The sequence below is a fragment of the Coccinella septempunctata genome, chromosome 4 (assembly GCF_907165205.1).
Source record: "Coccinella septempunctata chromosome 4, icCocSept1.1, whole genome shotgun sequence".
In the NCBI taxonomy this organism is placed as follows: domain Eukaryota; kingdom Metazoa; phylum Arthropoda; class Insecta; order Coleoptera; family Coccinellidae; genus Coccinella; species Coccinella septempunctata.
This window is the reverse complement of record NC_058192.1, coordinates 28,076,016-28,093,697: the sequence shown is the minus strand read 5'-3', so window position 1 is coordinate 28,093,697 and position 17,682 is coordinate 28,076,016. Positions and strand designations below refer to the sequence as shown.

The following is a 17,682-nucleotide window of genomic DNA, read 5'->3' as shown; positions in this document are numbered from 1 at the left end:
AAAGGTTCGGTACCGTATCCACTACGGATAGGGTGAATATATGTGCACTATTATTCATATGTAAAATTATTAGTCGAAAAATCGATTGTCCAGAGCTTTTGTCTTGTCTTCCGTTTCTGGTTCCCCGTTTGGGTTCTAGGAGTGACATATTCTTTTACAGTGGGACGGGGAGAACAAACGCCAGTTCTCGATCTCCTATAAATTATGCTTGTGGAATTATCAATTCGCTCGCCAATGTATGTGACATTTTTCTCGACTCTCCTCGGGCCATAGTGCAGACCTATTTATCGCGCCACACCTGGATTTAGTGAGGATTGTTTATTTGTTGTGTATTATATTACTTTGTGCACCATTTCAATATGTAACTGTATTCTCAATTTTTTTTTCTTTTCTGTTTTCCTGTAATTGGGAGTGTATCCTGTAGGATGTGACATTAATAAATTGTCATAATCTCCATAACATTGTGAAATGAATAACTTGATTTCTAACATATGGGCTCATATATGATGATCTTTTTAAACCTTCCTCACTTCCCCCCAATAGTTCCTTTCAGTTTTGAAGACCACTTGAGGAAAATACAATGCTAACCTGAAGCCTTACCTATCATGACAAAATTTGCATTCATCAAGTGTAGGTCCACAATATTCCGAATATTTAATGAGAACCAACATTGTTTCATGCAGGATAAGAGTACAGAAACAGCAATTTATCAATTGATCCAGAAAACCAGGAGAGTCATAAAAAAGCAATACTTCATTGACATTCGACTGTTTAGAATATGAAAATTAATGAATACCATGGAGCATGGAGTGTAAAGCAGATACACCCGAATGCAAATATTGACACCAAAAATTCAGGGTAGTTGGTCCTTCATAGGCCAATTTCTTTTAGAGTTCGTTCGTTCGAAAGTTGCGGAGAAAGACATTTTGCCGCCCAAAAATTCAAAGTCGTTTGTCTATCATAGGTCTATGTTTGTCCACTTTTTTCATCCCCCCAGGCCCCCAGATTGTAAAAAACTAGGCAAAATGGATCAGATCGTATTACCAATGTCCACTTTTGTATACCCGGAGAACCACAGAATTCGATCATAGTGTTGAGTTGGTACCACGATGGATAGATAGGTTTTTTGAAAAAGGCCGTAAATGAAAGCCTCGAGAAGTTGGCAACTCCCGAAACGAATTTTGAAACCATAAAGCAAAAAAAAGTTCGTTTGTTCATCTTTTTTGTGTTTGCCTAGGCACCATTTAAGAATTATGAAGAAAGGAATTTATATCTTTCATTTTCGGAGCAGCACGCCCAAATTGCAGAAATGTATTTTAAACGTTGAAATTGATCAATTGTCCAAGGTTAGTCCACTTTCGACCATAAAATTATTTCAATTGTCCACAAAAACAACCGTAAAAATCAAACGTCGACCATCGTAGGTGCACGTTTTTTTTACCTCAGCGAGAATATTTTGGAACGATAAATTCAGGATTATGTTGGTCTACAACGGTCGTCCACGTTTTTTCAATTTGTCATTGTTGAAGGGATATTGGAAAACAAGTTATTTCAGTACCTTTTCTTGATCAAACAACACAAAATTTTCAGTTTTGAAATTCGCATTTTGTGTTACCAACTTCCAAAACTTTTAATGATTGATTTTTTTTGGTTCTGTGGATGGAAAAATGAGAAATGTAATCTGTAAATCGGTGGACTATTGTTGGATAAATGGTCTATACCATTCGAAACAATTTTTTTGCAATTTGATGATCACGATCAAAGATTGCTCAAAAAAATTTATTTTTTCTAATTTTGAGATATAAAAGGACACTTTTCAAAACTCACTGACGTTTTGAAACGTTTTACTTTTCGCAACCAGTTACGCAAAGTAAAATATTTCTCAACTGATGATGAAACGATACTTGCTTTCATAGTATAAGTGAAAAATTGAATAATTTCCGTCACTAGACGATTTTGGGAATCTGCGAGAGACGCTTTTGAAGACGTTTTTGGTACATTTAATTTTAAATAATAGCAACATCCTATTCAAAATTAGAAAAAATGATATGTGGAACACGTTGGAAAACACTATTTTTCGTATTTCGCGTTCTTTACGCTCATTACGAAAAATAATGCTTTTCCTAACTGGTTGCACAAATAACTATTTATTATGATGCATACATTGCCATGAAGAGAACTTTCATTTCAAAACTGAAAAATATTCAATGACCATTGCAATTCATCTCTGGGAAAAAAACACTTTGTCTTTATTGGATGTGATTTTCTGGAAAGGGAATGAAGGTCATCTTTTCTTTAAATCATGTTGTTTTATTTGATTAAATTTTATTTTTGAGTGTCCATAAAAGTTAAATGCATCAACCAATTTAATATTCCAAGGAAATGAGCAGTAAACAACACGGTAACACATTAGAGTTTTCGAATTTGTGTGGATTAAGTCTATCGTGCAGCTATACCCGCATGGACATAGGAAAATCTATTGTTCATTGCTGGACATCCAGCAATAACACGCTCTGTCCATTAATTGACGCATGGATGAATGGTTCGGTCCAGCTAAAAACGCAACGATATAATATATATTTATGGCGAAGGGTGTATTGCTGGACCAATATTTTCTGGCAAATATCCGTTCTTTGCTGGACATCGTTTTTATATGTCTTCGCGTGAAATTCTGGACAAGTTGCATGAATTCTTGCCAGAGTCAACTCGTTAAAAAAAAATTTCTTTATAGTGCATGGTACAAATCTGTGATATGCATATTGTTAAATTCGATGCCTTTTCTATTTCGATAGTTCTTTTTTCACTTATTTGTTGAAGTTTGTTTCAAATAGGCTCTATTTAACCAAAAGTCAACATGGAAATTTCGTTTTGTCCACGAAAATGCTTGGGAAAGCTCATCTCTCAATTCCTCAAAAAGTTGTTGTTATTTTACTTGTATTTTGTCGAAATTTCTTGTGAAAAATAATCGTCGTGTGTACAGGCTGTAATCAATCATTTTTTGAATCTCAAAAAACGTGAAAACATCTGAATAATTTTCACCTCTTTTAATGTACAGGGTGGGCAAAATTCGTTATCTACTGAAGGGATCTCGAGAACTGTAGCAGCTAGAAGAAAACTGATGACACTTTTTTCTTCACTAATCCAAAACTGAAAACAGATCCAGCCTAACGTTCATAGATTTTGAGTTATGAACGAAAATTGAGAAATTGTCATTTTCAATGGAGCTGAATAACTCGCTTATTTGAACTCGTATTCGAAATCCGTTGTAACATTCTACAGGCACTTTTTTATGAGGAATTCGAATATGATATTATTAAATTTTTTGATCCAGTCATTTTGGAGATACGACGGGGATTTTTGACTTTTCAAATGTAAACTATAGTTAAAAGTTCTTTCGTCTTGCTGCAGTTTTTTTGTTGATTTCAAAAATGTATGATATGTCGCTATTCACATGAATATAACATAAGAAAAAAAAATTAATACTTTTTCCTGCTTTTCGATTCACTGTTGATTTTTCAGTATGCTGGCGTAACCATAGCGACCGTTGAAAAAGCATTATGGTTCGTGAACTCCACATAATTCTATGTTAACTCAACCTTCTGTGATAGGAATCACTAACTGCCGAATAATTATTTCTTTTATATATCGATATCGAGATCGATATCCTTTAGAAGAGAGTTAAAGATTTTCGTTTGATTATTGAAGGAGAAAATTTATTCAATTATCGTTTTTCTATTCATGCAAGAGACTTAGAGAGTCAGTAATATAAATCAAATACGATAGTTAACTATAATTATAATTTTCACAGAAGTAGGATGATGAAAAATAGGTACTTCTGTCAACGGTAGTGTTCGAATTGTGAACCATCGTTAGATATGCATGCCAAACATCGCGAGAACAAACGATGACAAATTAATAATCGAAATATTTATTCAGCAATCCGTGATTCCAATCATAGTGGCTCAGGTTCACAAAAGATAATGCATATTCAAAGGTTGCTAGGGTAAGCCAGCCTACTTATAATTCAACAGTGAATCAAAAAGCAGGAAAAACATTGAATTTTTTTCTCGTGTAACATTCATGGAAAATGCGACATATGATACATTTTTGAAATCAGCAAAAAAATTGCAGCCAGATGAAAGAACTTTCAACTATAGTTTAATTTTTTAAAATCAAAAATTCTCGTCGTATCTCGAAAATGACTGGATCGAAAAATTCAATAATATCATATTCGAATTCCTCATATAAAAAGTGCCTGTAGAATGTGACAACGGATTTCGAATATGAGTTCAAACAAGCGTGCTAGTCAGCTTCATTGAAATTGACAATTTCTCAATTTTCGTTCATAACTCAAAATCTATGAACATTAGGCTGGAGCTGTTTTCAGATTAGAACTGTCAGGAAAAAAGAAAATATGCATCTTCTAGCTGCTATAGTTCTCGAGATCCCTTCAGTAGACAACGAATTTTGCCCACCCTGTACTTTCTGCTCGTACCTGTGCGCTTAGACATAAACTAGATTTAAAAATTTTTTTACTTCCCCTCAAAAGATATGGAAAATAAGTTATTTCTGTGAATTTTCCTGATCAGGAAACCAAAATTGCGGAAAAGTATTTCAAATAAATTAGATAGTACTATCGTATGCAGAGGAAGATTTAGATATTCGACACCCAGGGGCAAACAAATCCTGATTTTTCGCGACATTGTTTCGAGTTATCTTCAGCTCCTTCCTTTTTCCCCACTCATTCTGTTTCTTCAAGATTATTCGTCTATGAAGTTTTTCTGCTGTTCGATGTACCTCTTTCAATGAATACTTGACCCAATAGTTTTTCTTTTCATTGTTATTATTTGTTTCTTGTATTATTATCAACATTCTGAAAACTATGGATAACATTTGGTTTTACTTATAAATTTTCCCGAATTGGTGATTTATATACATACAGGGTGATTTTTTTAAGTGTTTCATTAGAAGTTTTCGAGGAAGGAATTGTAATACAGATTCAAGATTTTGGATTTTCGTTTTAGAGAACATGAACTTCAATTGCAAAATATTTTCAAGCGGAATCTACTTCCGGTTTCACCGGAAACGAATGTAACTTCGTTATTTCAAATGCAACACCCTGTATATTTTTACATATTCGAATTCTTCGTTTAATTTTACACTGATTCGATATATGATATATGCAACCATTCGAGCGGTTCTTGAATTATAACCTGATATGATATCAAATTTTTTGAAAAAAAGGTTGTCACAGATTAGTGTCCATATCTTCAAAATCCCTCATTATAAGAATTTCTTTTTACAACAAAAGAAGAAGAAGAACAAAAGAAAGTACGCTGATACTGTTTCTTGTATAGCTTATGAGGAAATATTATACAGGGTGTCTGAAAAAGGGCCCCAAATTGAGCGTCAATAAAATTATGAAATCTCACTTTTTTCAAATGGCAACCCTATAATTTTGTAATTCCAATCGATTGCCCGTCAAAAACTACTTAGAGTGTCCCCGACATTCCATGCCTCTAAAATCAGTAATGTCGCCGTAATTGAATAAAATTCGAATTTCGGGAATAAATCAAAGTTTCTTAGTCTAACCATAGATTTATTAGGATAGAATATTGGCATTTTTGAGCACTTTTTGACACGACGAATATGAAACTTCTAATTCCTGTGCTACCTGTCTGATGGAACCTCTTGGATTTGTCCTAGAATATTTATTTGATTTTCTTCATTACCTGTTACTGTTTTCACACGATTCCGTTTTGGGTTAATGCTTCAACTACGGAGAAAATTGTTTTGATACCTCCTGAACTTTGATTTTGTTAAAGGTGGTAAATGTGGGTTTCTTTCGTTGAAAGTTCTGACTGCCCTTTCTAATATTTTGTTACATTCACCGTAAATGAAGAACATATTTAATACATCACTGTTACTGTAATTCTGATTTTGCATAGTGCCCGATTAATCAAACAAGTATAAATGACAGTTCTCAAAAATGCATTATAAATGAACAGACATAGCCTTCTTGAAAATTTCTATCCTAATAAATCTGTGGTTAGACTAAGAAACCTTGATTTATTCCCGAAATTCGAATTTTATTCAATTACGGCGAAATTACTGATTTTAGAGGCATGGAATGTTGGGGACACTCTAAGTAGTTTTTGACGGGCAATCGATTGGAAGTACAAAATTATAGGGTTGCCATTTGAAAAAAGTGAGATTTCATAGTTTTATTGACGCTCAATTTGGGGCCCTTTTTCAGACACCCTGTATAATATTTCCTCATAAGCAATACAAGAAACAGTATCAGCGTACTTTCTTTTGTTCTACTTTCGCAAAAAGAACTTCTTATAATGAGGGATTTTGAAGATATGGACACTAATCTGTGACAACTTTTTTTTCAAAAAATTTGATAATCAGGTTATAATTCAAAAACCGCTCGAATGGTTGCACATATCATACATCAAATCAGTGTAAAATTAAAAGAAGAATTCGAATATGTAAAAATATACAGGGTGTTGCATTTGAAATAACGAAGTTACATTCGTTTCCGGTGAAACCGGAAGTAGATTCCGCTTGAAAATATTTTGCAATTAAAGTTCATGTTCTCTAAAACGAAAATCCAAAATCTTGAATCTGTATTACAATTCCTTCCTCGAAAACTTCTAATGAAACACTTAAAAAAATCACCCTGTATTTTGATATGCTCTTGCCGAAACTATGGCAGATACAAAAAAAAATAGTTTTCCAATGTTCAAAACATTTTCTATGAAAAAAACTCATCCTCCGAAACATTGCTACCAATATTTTGAATTGTAATTCAGCGATGTATATGGACTTGAATACGGGTGTTGTGAGTTCCACGCTTACACTTGATAGGCCTTATTCACAAACAAATTTCTGATCTATAATTATAATGAAAATTTTTTGATCATCACTGTTAGTACCTGATGTCATAGGTACTCCTCAATTTTCATGATTCTAAAGTTACACTTTTGTTTAAACTTCCTAAAATGTCCTGTTTTTCATTGCTCAATTAAAATCTCAATATATAAAACAAAGTCGCCATTCTGTGGTTTACACCATTTATAACTCAAGATTGGATGAAGTGTTTGTTATGAAAGATGATTTGTTGGATTCTTCTACGGCCGGATTAATATAATATACATTTAAACTCAATTATTAAAAATTCGATTGAATGAAAATAAAGGAAATAATTATCCCTCTTGCGAATAACGCCAGTAGGTGACGCTACGTTAAATAGCGTTTCCGTGAAAGTATTATATCGGATATTAATTATTAAGATAGGAGCTTGTTTGACAGTTGGTGAAAACGGGCGTCAGACTTTTTCATAGCAAATATCCTACTCATTAGAGAACTGCTCTTGTTTTTTCAATATCTCCGATAGTTTTACAGAGTCCACATCCCTTTATTCAACCGAATTATTTATAACTGTTGTTATTTTTCAGTCCTGGTTGATTTTCCTCAAGAATAATATGATCAAGAATCGGATAACACCTTGATCATCATTTTCTGAGCCCGAAATCTTCAATTACAGAAAATAGAACTTGAGTTGTAGGCTTATGGTATGGAAATGGGTATTAGATAAGAGCGTAATTTCGATTACATTTTGCGGCGCTCATACGCTAAAATTATTGATGATACGAAAAAATATGTAGGAGTATATTGTTGTCAATCTACTCTAGTTTAATTTTTCATATAATTGTTATCATCGTCAAATGAGTCAAAAAAACGAGATATTTAAAAAAAATTGATTTTGGCTGCCATTTCGTCAAAATGGCGGCCAAAGCGAGAAGGATGAGAAGTTGATATTCGGAAAAAGCATATCACAATATACAGGGTGTCCCAAAACTAGTGAATCAAACGTCACACCACGATAGAGTAGATCAAATACTATCGAATGACACCAATATAAGTTGAGCGAAAATATACCGTTTCCAAAAAAACCTAACCTGAAATTGCCGATTTTCGGACAATTTTTTTAGTCACAGGGCCAATTTGTGATTAGGGACAGCATTTTTCGCCCATATTATTACCCCTATAGAGGGGGTTTATTCGGAGTAATAAAAATTATGTAGAAAAAACAATTGTTTTAATTTACATTTATTTAGGTTTTCGATTAACTCCTTGAAATAATTTTAATTAGGTATAATGAAACAATAATCTAGGATTAATATGATTTAAAATCGCTATCTTTTTTCCCAAACTGGCCCTGTGATTGAAAAAAATTTTGTTCGAAAATCGGCGGTATTTTCATAAACTTCTGATTATTTTGGAAACGGTACATTTTCGCTGAACTAATATTGGTATCATTCGATAGTGTTTGGTCTACTCTATAGTGGTGTGACGGTTGATTCACTGGTTTTGGGACACCCTGTATAAAATCGCCAATTTCCAAAACTTTCGACTAATATTCCCGGGTAACCATCTCAACGCTCAATTTCAATCTCAAGATCAAGCACCTAACGCCTTTTTAGAATAATTTGAATAGTTTTGTGACTTACCCAAATTTCTTTCGTTTCTCTTTCGAAATAAATCATCGAATCAAAATTGATTATCTGATATTTTATTGTTGGGACATAAACACATAATAATTATTTTTTTTTTCAATTTTCAGTTCGAATTGCTAGTAAATCTTATTGTTCAGTTTCAATCATAACTCTTTGTTCGTGAAAGCATGCTCATTAAAAATATCAATCAATGTTTTTTAATAAATGTATCTTTCAACTACTAATGAAACCACTAATACCATGGAGAAGTTTTTATTAAAGAGCACATGAAAAAGGACATATAGAACAAAAAATGCTTTTTTGATTATAAAAAATAAAAAGGGATAGATAGCTGAAGATTTCCTCGAATTAGATAGTTTAAATAGATCTCCTTTTTTTAATACTATTGTAAATGAATGTTTTCACAGCTGACGGAGACCTTGAACTCAACACTTCATTCGTTTCTATTACATAAGAACATTCTCTTAGACTAGGATATGATCCTTCTTGCAGGTGACGAGCAACTGTTTCTTCTAACACTTCCTGTTCTTCTATGCTGTATCTTTCTTTCTTTGCTGAAATAATGTGAAGTTGATCATAATCTACTATATAAAGTTATTACTCATCTTTTCTGCAAACCTCAAATTCTGTGATCAATAATTGTATCATTGAAATAGGAATCTTTGGAAACTGCAATGCAACATTCGAATTAAAGTAAGATTTTTGACAAGTGATTTAGGAATTAAATGTTAAATATGATTGACGAATTCGAAATCAGAATTATGTGTACATTTATATTTATGTTAATATTTTTGAATACTTCTATGTTCATGTTCGGTTGTTGAGAATCGTGCGTTAATTGAAGAAAAATCATGCATTAGTAGGGGTGGTTAATGGACGATTTCGTGTACGTTGAGATGACTTGATATTGCGAGATCGGCGGAAAATAAATATAAGTTGAGATTCGTGTTTTCTTTGGGGTAATTGAACTGCATGAGTATTGGTCATATTATACAATGACTTGAATTTTTGTGGAGAAAATCTCCATTTCAATATAATATTATTATTGACACATTGAAGAAAATATACTCACGTTTCAAGTTTTCACGCATCATCTTATTTTTCTTCTGCTCTGCTTTGATTTTCTGAATAATTAAATGAGGCGTACGCCTATTCATCGCAACTCTGTTTTTGTAGTAAAACTCCTGTACTTTAGATTTCGAGATTTCCTCATTGTGATCTATTTCAGGACTGAAGGTCTCTTGAAGAAGTTGTATTTCTCTTTTACTCCATGGTACACGTCTAGATTATTTACCTAAAATCAAGTTTATTTCCGCTTGGGAAAGATTTTCTTCTTCGTTTTCCGAGTCACTGCAACTGGATAGTTCATAGTTAGATTCCTCTTCAACATTCGACGTTGTAGGTTCTGAATTTGAAAGTCTGTTATTTTCTGCCATATTTTCTGAATTACAAGACGTCGACGGTAAATTCTTTGTTGATGAGAAATTTTCCAACAGAGTGGACACCTTCATGATGTCATCTTTTTTCTTAGTTAGAACATAATGCACGTCATGAATTTTTCTGTTGTGAGCCATGAAATCTGATAATCGGTTCTCTAGCTTAGAATCTATATTATGAGATGCCGTTTCCGTAGCTAAATGTTGTCTCAGCAATCTTGTTCTCATCAATTCGCTGTTCGGAATTCCTGACTCTTCAGAAAGTTTTCTGATCAAAGAACAAGCTTGGAATGTTTTTTGTGCGTGATACTGAGAGGGTTCACCGAATATGTACCTATTGGATTTATCTACACCAGCTTCTTCACGGTATTTCAATATTAAATTTATGGCTTTAAAACCCAAATCTCTATGAACGAGCAACGCATTGTCATTGCCCAATTTACCCGTAAATTTTATTCTTGCCCATTTTTTACTTTGCTCTTTCGAAATAAGATCTTCATTTTCCATTTCATTTTCTTCGAGCACTTCGTAATGTTTATAATCCTCTATCAGTATTCTCTGAGTTTCTCCAGGACGCTTTCTATTGAATACAGCAAGGTGAACTAACGTGTACTCAGCTAACTTTATCCAATCTGCTTTGGAGTACTCTCTTTCAAGTTGGCCTATATAAAACCCAATTTTTGACTCTAAGAAATTCCTGAATTGTCCAATGACTTCGGTCTTTGGGAGAATGGTCTTTTTACGGCGTTTTATAATTTTCTGTGATTCCACACCTTTTTTATTAATGGTGACATTAAATTCTACCTCAAAAACTGTCATCAAATTTTTCATTCTTTTCAAATTTTCTCTATCATTTGTTTTTATGAATTCCATTTGGAGTAACTTGCAAATTCTTTTCAACTCTGTTCCGAGCGACGTATCAGTTGCTGGTGCTCTATATAGACCAGTTTTGCTATCTAAACCTGCTATTTTATTAATCGCCTCAATGATGAGAGGAACGTTCCTAGCATCAAGAAGATCATACATATTACTCACGCTCGAATCGATTTCTTTGGCAGTCAATATCAGTTTTCCGAATGCTCTTAATTGGGCTCTCACTTGAGCTGCATGATGTTCTGAAGTGTATTTTCTACACAAATGATTTCCATATTGTATTACTGCCTCATCGTATCTAATAACTTCTACTACAGCATCTTCTCTCATGTAAGGAAAAATTTTATTTCTTAAATCTTCAGACGCTTTATGATGAAGTCTGTTTGCCAACTTTCTGCACTCCGGTTGAATATTGATTCTACTTTTCTTATTACAAAATTTTTGAGGATCACAACGGCGTAGGTGGCTTCTGAGACTTAATTTGCTATAGAAGCCTTTACAACTCGGACAACACACAGTCGTACTTGAATCTTTTGCCTTTTTACATACAATATTTGAATCATTTTCGTTTTTTGTTGAGTTGAAGACATAATCCCCTTTTTTTCTCAGGTTGTTCAGCATTGTTAATCGATTAGGTGCTTTTTTAGGGAGAAGGGAAATATCTCTGACTTCTTTCTCGTCCTTATGAACGGTCAAATAATGCCTATAAATTTTGAAGACATTTTTATGGCAGTAAACACAGCTATGCTTCTTTTGTTTTCCTCTAATAATTTGTTTTGCTGAAATTGAATTTTATTGGTTACTGCTAATTATTTGATGCATACTGAATTTATAATAAACTATCATACACTTAACGGCAAAAAACTCGGCCACCGAAAATTTTGCTGAAGTTCGTTGTCTGAGAAGTTTCGTAATTTTTCATCGACTTCAATTGCTTTTACGCCAAATTGTAGATGAATTCTTTGGTATGAGAACAAACTCCAGAGAAGTTTTCCAAAAAAGTTGATAGCTGATAGTTGACAGGGTAAAAAAAAACATGTATAGTCCAATTTCTTGACACCCTGAGGAACAGTTCGGGAAATTTTGAGAGTTTAAGCTCAGTTAATTACGACGACCGTGTTATATGTATTTAAAGCTACGTTTTCAATAAATAATATAATAATTCGTTACGTGCTGCTCTTGATATACTGACCCATACCATAAAAAGCTTTTTTTATTCGAATACGTGTATCTTCAAAAAAATATATATATCAAGGTGAAATAAAAACTGAAATATGGTGAAAAAGGTGGTTTTTGTAATGAAGTCAGCGTAACCTCAAGGAATTATCCGAACTGTTTTACAGGGTGTTAAGAAATCGGACTACGGATACATGTTTTTTTTTTCTTCACCCCGTATAGAAAAAACTAAAAACAATTTTGGAAAACTTTTCTGGAGTTTGCTTTGATACCAATTCGGTGTAGAAACAATTGAAATCGATGAAAAATTCTTGGACAACGAAATTCAGCAAGATTTTAGGTGGCCGAGTTTCTTTTTCGGTGTATTAAAGTTTTTAGGAAAGAGACAACAAAATTATTGATTCTGTACGAATAATAGTACATATCAGAAAAGAAAATAAATCGTTGCAGAAAATTCATTTTCATTCCCAATACGCATGTCTAGAAGATTGTTAAAATATATCCGCTTAGTGAAGAATATCGAACATCATAATCCCAATATTCAGAATTCTAATAAGCCAACTTTTCAGGAAACGTCAAATAGGCACGCACATAGGATACCCTGTGAATGCTAAAGATAAAAAGGACAATAATAATTTCATACATTGGGGCAGGGGTGGATCGTGAATGCGTGGAGCCCTGTGCTAAGACTACTTGGCGGTCCATTGTCTTGAAATCGACAATAAAAAATACTAGTAACTTGGTTATCATCCATTGCTTTAGAATTAGGAAAGAAAGAATATATTGGGAGTGTTGGACACTGTTTATTATCTATTGTTCACTGTGTAACAATGCCGACGTTTCGAAACAAATCGTTTCTTTTTCAAGGCTAGTTACGAGAACAATATTGTACGCTTTTTAAAAACATTAGGATTCAACAAAGAAATCAAAATCTCTTGGAGAGCAGACATACAATCCCATCACTTCATCCGTTTCTATATTTTTTATCTATTTATCTAGACCTTTACAGGGGAGTACGAGAAACCACCGGGCATATATATATATATATATATATATATATATATATATATATATATATATATATATATATATATATATATATATATATATATATATATATATATATATATATATATATATATATATATATATATATATATATATATATATATATATATATATATATATATATATATATATATATATATATATATATATATATATATATATATATATATATATATATATATATATATATATATATCAATGGAATGGTAACTCCCAGAATTTTATATGGAAAAGTTTAAGGGGTATGGGGATTGATTAGTATGTATTAGATCACTCTTCTTTATTTCATAAAGTCAACGTTTCGACCACAATGCGGGTCTTCTTCAGGACTCTAAAATCACAAAACAGTTAAGACACATGGTTACATCGAACACGTTTAAAACCTACCGAAATACAGAGATACCTTCGATATGAAGGATGATGTACCAATCAATATTCAAGAGTCAGCAGTTGTGACAGTACAAATAGTTCGCAATATTCATCAGTAAAAGACATATCAGGTGTAAACTTTCGCAAATCATCAATCGAGGTGTTTTAACAAAAGATATGGTTAGGTTTATGAGGGCACAGAATTTAGGTCTGACATATCGACCACAACTTAAATCATAGAGTCCGTTGTAATGTCATCTGGTCTTGGCAATTCGCTGTCACCGAATTATCATCGCATAATGACATTTGGTCTCAGCAATTCACTCTCACTGAATCACTACCGCATAATTATACTCTATGAGGCACAAGAAGTCATCAAGCACATTCAGTCTAATAACATAGGAAATGGTGGAAGCGTCACGTGATCTCACTCACCACAATAGAGTCCATTATGTTCTGTGTCCTTCTCAACTCACTCTCACTGAGTTGATCTAAATGAATTAAATATGAATAAACATTGCTAATATTATTCACGTCCCTCCTGTAATTCATAGAATTTTCCTGGCGTTTAATATGGTACATCTCCATGAACTTTCTCTTATCCCCATTCGTCTCACTCTCCAGGACCTTCGCAGATTGGTAATCCATGAGGTGGTTTTTATTTCTAGTGTGGTCAGCTAGGGCGCACGCTTTATTAGGATTTTTTATATCGCTCTTATGCTGGGCGATCCTTCTTTTTAGCTGTTGGGATGTTTGTCCTATGTATACTTCCATGCACTCAGAACAGGGTATACTATATACTACGCCCACCATGTTTCCAACGTCCAATCTGTCCTTCTTACGGCTAAACAATTTTTCGATCTTGAATTCGTTTTTTGGTACTATCCTTAGGGTGCTGGTCTTCAAGAGGTTGATCAAATCGTAGCTCATGTTGTTGATCAATGGGATGGTGGCGAAAGTGAGCGATGCTGGGTTGTCAACAGTGTGTGGGTTATCACCCATGCTCTGTGGTCTTGGAGTGAGAGCAGTGTTGAAAATCAACCTTGCTAACAAGCCCTTGGGGTAACCGTTCTCTACCATTAACTGAAACAGCATTTTCAGATTTTTTTCTTTCAGGGTGGGGTGGGTAACTCTCAATATGCGATCCTTCAAGCCCAATATCATATTTACTTTTTGTCTGTGGGAATGGTTTGAGAAATAGTTGAGGTATCTTCCCGATGAAGTTGGTTTTCTGTACCAATCCAAAATTATTCTATTTTCTGGGGTTCTCATAACCATTGTGTCCAAGAATGGAACACCTCCATTAGTTTCTTCTTCAAGTGTAAATTGGATGGACTGGTGCTGTTCATTAAACCTTTCAAGGGTGTAGGCTACTTGATCCTTAGGTACTGCGCATAAGAGGTCATCTACAAATCTTTTTATTAGGGGGATTTCAAAGGGGATGCCTTGATTATCTCAGCAATGGGTTGACTGAGATCAGACCCCATAGGAGAGCCAAGTATTTGCATGTAAAAATCGCCACCAAAAACGAAGTAGCAGGAGGAGAAAAGGAATCTGACAATTGCAATGAATCGGTCCTTAGGTATAGAGGTATGGAGTTTTATTTCGTCCCACCTCTTCTCAATTGACCGATTATATCATCGATCAATACCCCTACCTCTAAGCTTTCAACATATATATCTGACATCTTGACAAGATACCTGTCAACCACAAGAGGCAGGTATTACGTCCGTGATACATTTTCTTTTGCTGAATCTGTCAGCGACCTACAATTACCCAATGACTACGTTCTCATTAGCTTGGACGTCGTATCCTTATTCAGCAACATCCCAGTACAACTGGCAGTTTCTGCAATTGAGAAGAGGTGGGACGAAATAAAACTCCATACCTCTATACCTAAGGACCGATTCATTGCAATTGTCAGATTCCTTTTCTCCTCCTGCTACTTCGTTTTTGGTGGCGATTTTTACATGCAAATACTTGGCTCTCCTATGGGGTCTGATCTCAGTCAACCCATTGCTGAGATAATCATGGATTTTCTCTTGGATTGCATTCTCGCAGGCATCCCCTTTGAAATCCCCCTAATAAAAAGATTTGTAGATGACCTCTTATGCGCAGTACCTAAGGATCAAGTAGCCTACACCCTTGAAAGGTTTAATGAACAGCACCAGTCCATCCAATTTACACTTGAAGAAGAAACTAATGGAGGTGTTCCATACTTGGACACAATGGTTATGAGAACCCCAGAAAATAGAATAATTTTGGATTGGTACAGAAAACCAACTTCATCGGGAAGATACCTCAACTATTTCTCAAACCATTCCCACAGACAAAAAGTAAATATGATATTGGGCTTGAAGGATCGCATATTGAGAGTTACCCACCCCACCCTGAAAGAAAAAAATCTGAAAATGCTGTTTCAGTTAATGGTAGAGAACGGTTACCCCAAGGGCTTGTTAGCAAGGTTGATTTTCAACACTGCTCTCACTCCAAGACCACAGAGCATGGGTGACAACCCACACACTGTTGACAACCCAGCATCGCTCACTTTCGCCACCATCCCATTGATCAACAACATGAGCTACGATTTGATCAACCTCTTGAAGACCAGCACCCTAAGGATAGTACCAAAAAACGAATTCAAGATCGAAAAATTGTTTAGCCGTAAGAAGGACAGATTGGACGTTGGAAACATGATGGGCGTAGTATATAGTATACCCTGTTCTGAGTGCATGGAAGTATACATAGGACAAACATCCCAACAGCTAAAAAGAAGGATCGCCCAGCATAAGAGCGATATAAAAAATCCTAATAAAGCGTGCGCCCTAGCTGACCACACTAGAAATAAAAACCACCTCATGGATTACCAATCTGCGAAGGTCCTGGAGAGTGAGACGAATGGGGATAAGAGAAAGTTCATGGAGATGTACCATATTAAACGCCAGGAAAATTCTATGAATTACAGGAGGGACGTGAATAATATTAGCAATGTTTATTCATATTTAATTCATTTAGATCAACTCAGTGAGAGTGAGTTGAGAAGGACACAGAACATAATGGACTCTATTGTGGTGAGTGAGATCACGTGACGCTTCCACCATTTCCTATGTTATTAGACTGAATGTGCTTGATGACTTCTTGTGCCTCATAGAGTATAATTATGCGGTAGTGATTCAGTGAGAGTGAATTGCTGAGACCAAATGTCATTATGCGATGATAATTCGGTGACAGCGAATTGCCAAGACCAGATGACATTACAACGGACTCTATGATTTAAGTTGTGGTCGATATGTCAGACCTAAATTCTGTGCCCTCATAAACCTAACCATATCTTTTGTTAAAACACCTCGATTGATGATTTGCGAAAGTTTACACCTGATATGTCTTTTACTGATGAATATTGCGAACTATTTGTACTGTCACAACTGCTGACTCTTGAATATTGATTGGTACATCATCCTTCATATCGAAGGTATCTCTGTATTTCGGTAGGTTTTAAACGTGTTCGATGTAACCATGTGTCTTAACTGTTTTGTGATTTTAGAGTCCTGAAGAAGACCCGCATTGTGCAATTGAGCAATACCAGGGAGGAGAAGGAACTGCAGAAAAGGGTGCGGCCAAACAGAAACGGCATACCATGTAAGTGCAGCATGCATCCAAGATGCCTACAACACCATATATATATATATATATATATATATATATATATATATATATATATATATATATATATATATATATATATATATATATATATATATATATATATATATATATATATATATATATATATATATATATATATATCTATATATATATATATATATATATATATATATATATATATATATACAGTCCCTGGCCAGTTTATTAGACGCACTGAGGATTTTTTTTATATTTACTGGTATTGCCAGAGGAAAAAGCAGAATATTTGAATTTCATTTCCACAGAATGTCAGTTTTATCTACGACTCTCATTAAATTGTTCTATTTGGCATTTATTTTTGATGTTGTTGTATTAGTACTTAAGTATGAATCAGTACTATGTCTTCCAGTGGACGTCTTGTATTCTGCAGGTTCGGATGTTATTTCGATAATCAACATATGAAATCATCATCCTCGAATGCAGCAAACCTAACAATTCTGTATTGATAGTATGAAGCTCTCATAGCTACACAGGGTGGCTCAGCAAAATATTAGAATTTCATGTTTAATCATCAATAAATCAATTTTTTT

General features: G+C 34.1%; 2 protein-coding genes across 3 annotated transcripts; one reads left to right on the top strand and one right to left on the bottom strand.

Annotated features, from left to right (window-relative positions):
* Positions 1–8,868: 8,868 nt before the first annotated feature.
* Positions 8,869–11,434, bottom strand: LOC123312064. Of its 2 annotated transcripts, XM_044896259.1 has the most exons (3): positions 9,598–11,434; positions 9,144–9,194; positions 8,869–9,079 (listed from the first exon to the last, which is right to left on the bottom strand). In XM_044896259.1, the coding sequence occupies exon 1, from the start codon at positions 11,162–11,164 to the stop codon at positions 9,812–9,814; it is 1,353 nt and encodes a 450-aa protein (XP_044752194.1). In that variant the 5' UTR covers positions 11,165–11,434; the 3' UTR covers positions 8,869–9,079; positions 9,144–9,194; positions 9,598–9,811. The 2 variants fall into 2 exon arrangements, with proteins under 2 accessions (XP_044752194.1, XP_044752192.1); XM_044896257.1 differs by lacking the exon at positions 9,144–9,194.
* A 4,004-nt stretch (positions 11,435–15,438) lies between these two features.
* Positions 15,439–17,090, top strand: LOC123311628. The gene is made up of 2 exons (XM_044895691.1): positions 15,439–16,518; positions 16,992–17,090. The coding sequence occupies exons 1-2, from the start codon at positions 15,439–15,441 to the stop codon at positions 17,088–17,090; spliced, it is 1,179 nt and encodes a 392-aa protein (XP_044751626.1).
* The last annotated feature ends 592 nt before the right edge of the window (positions 17,091–17,682 follow it).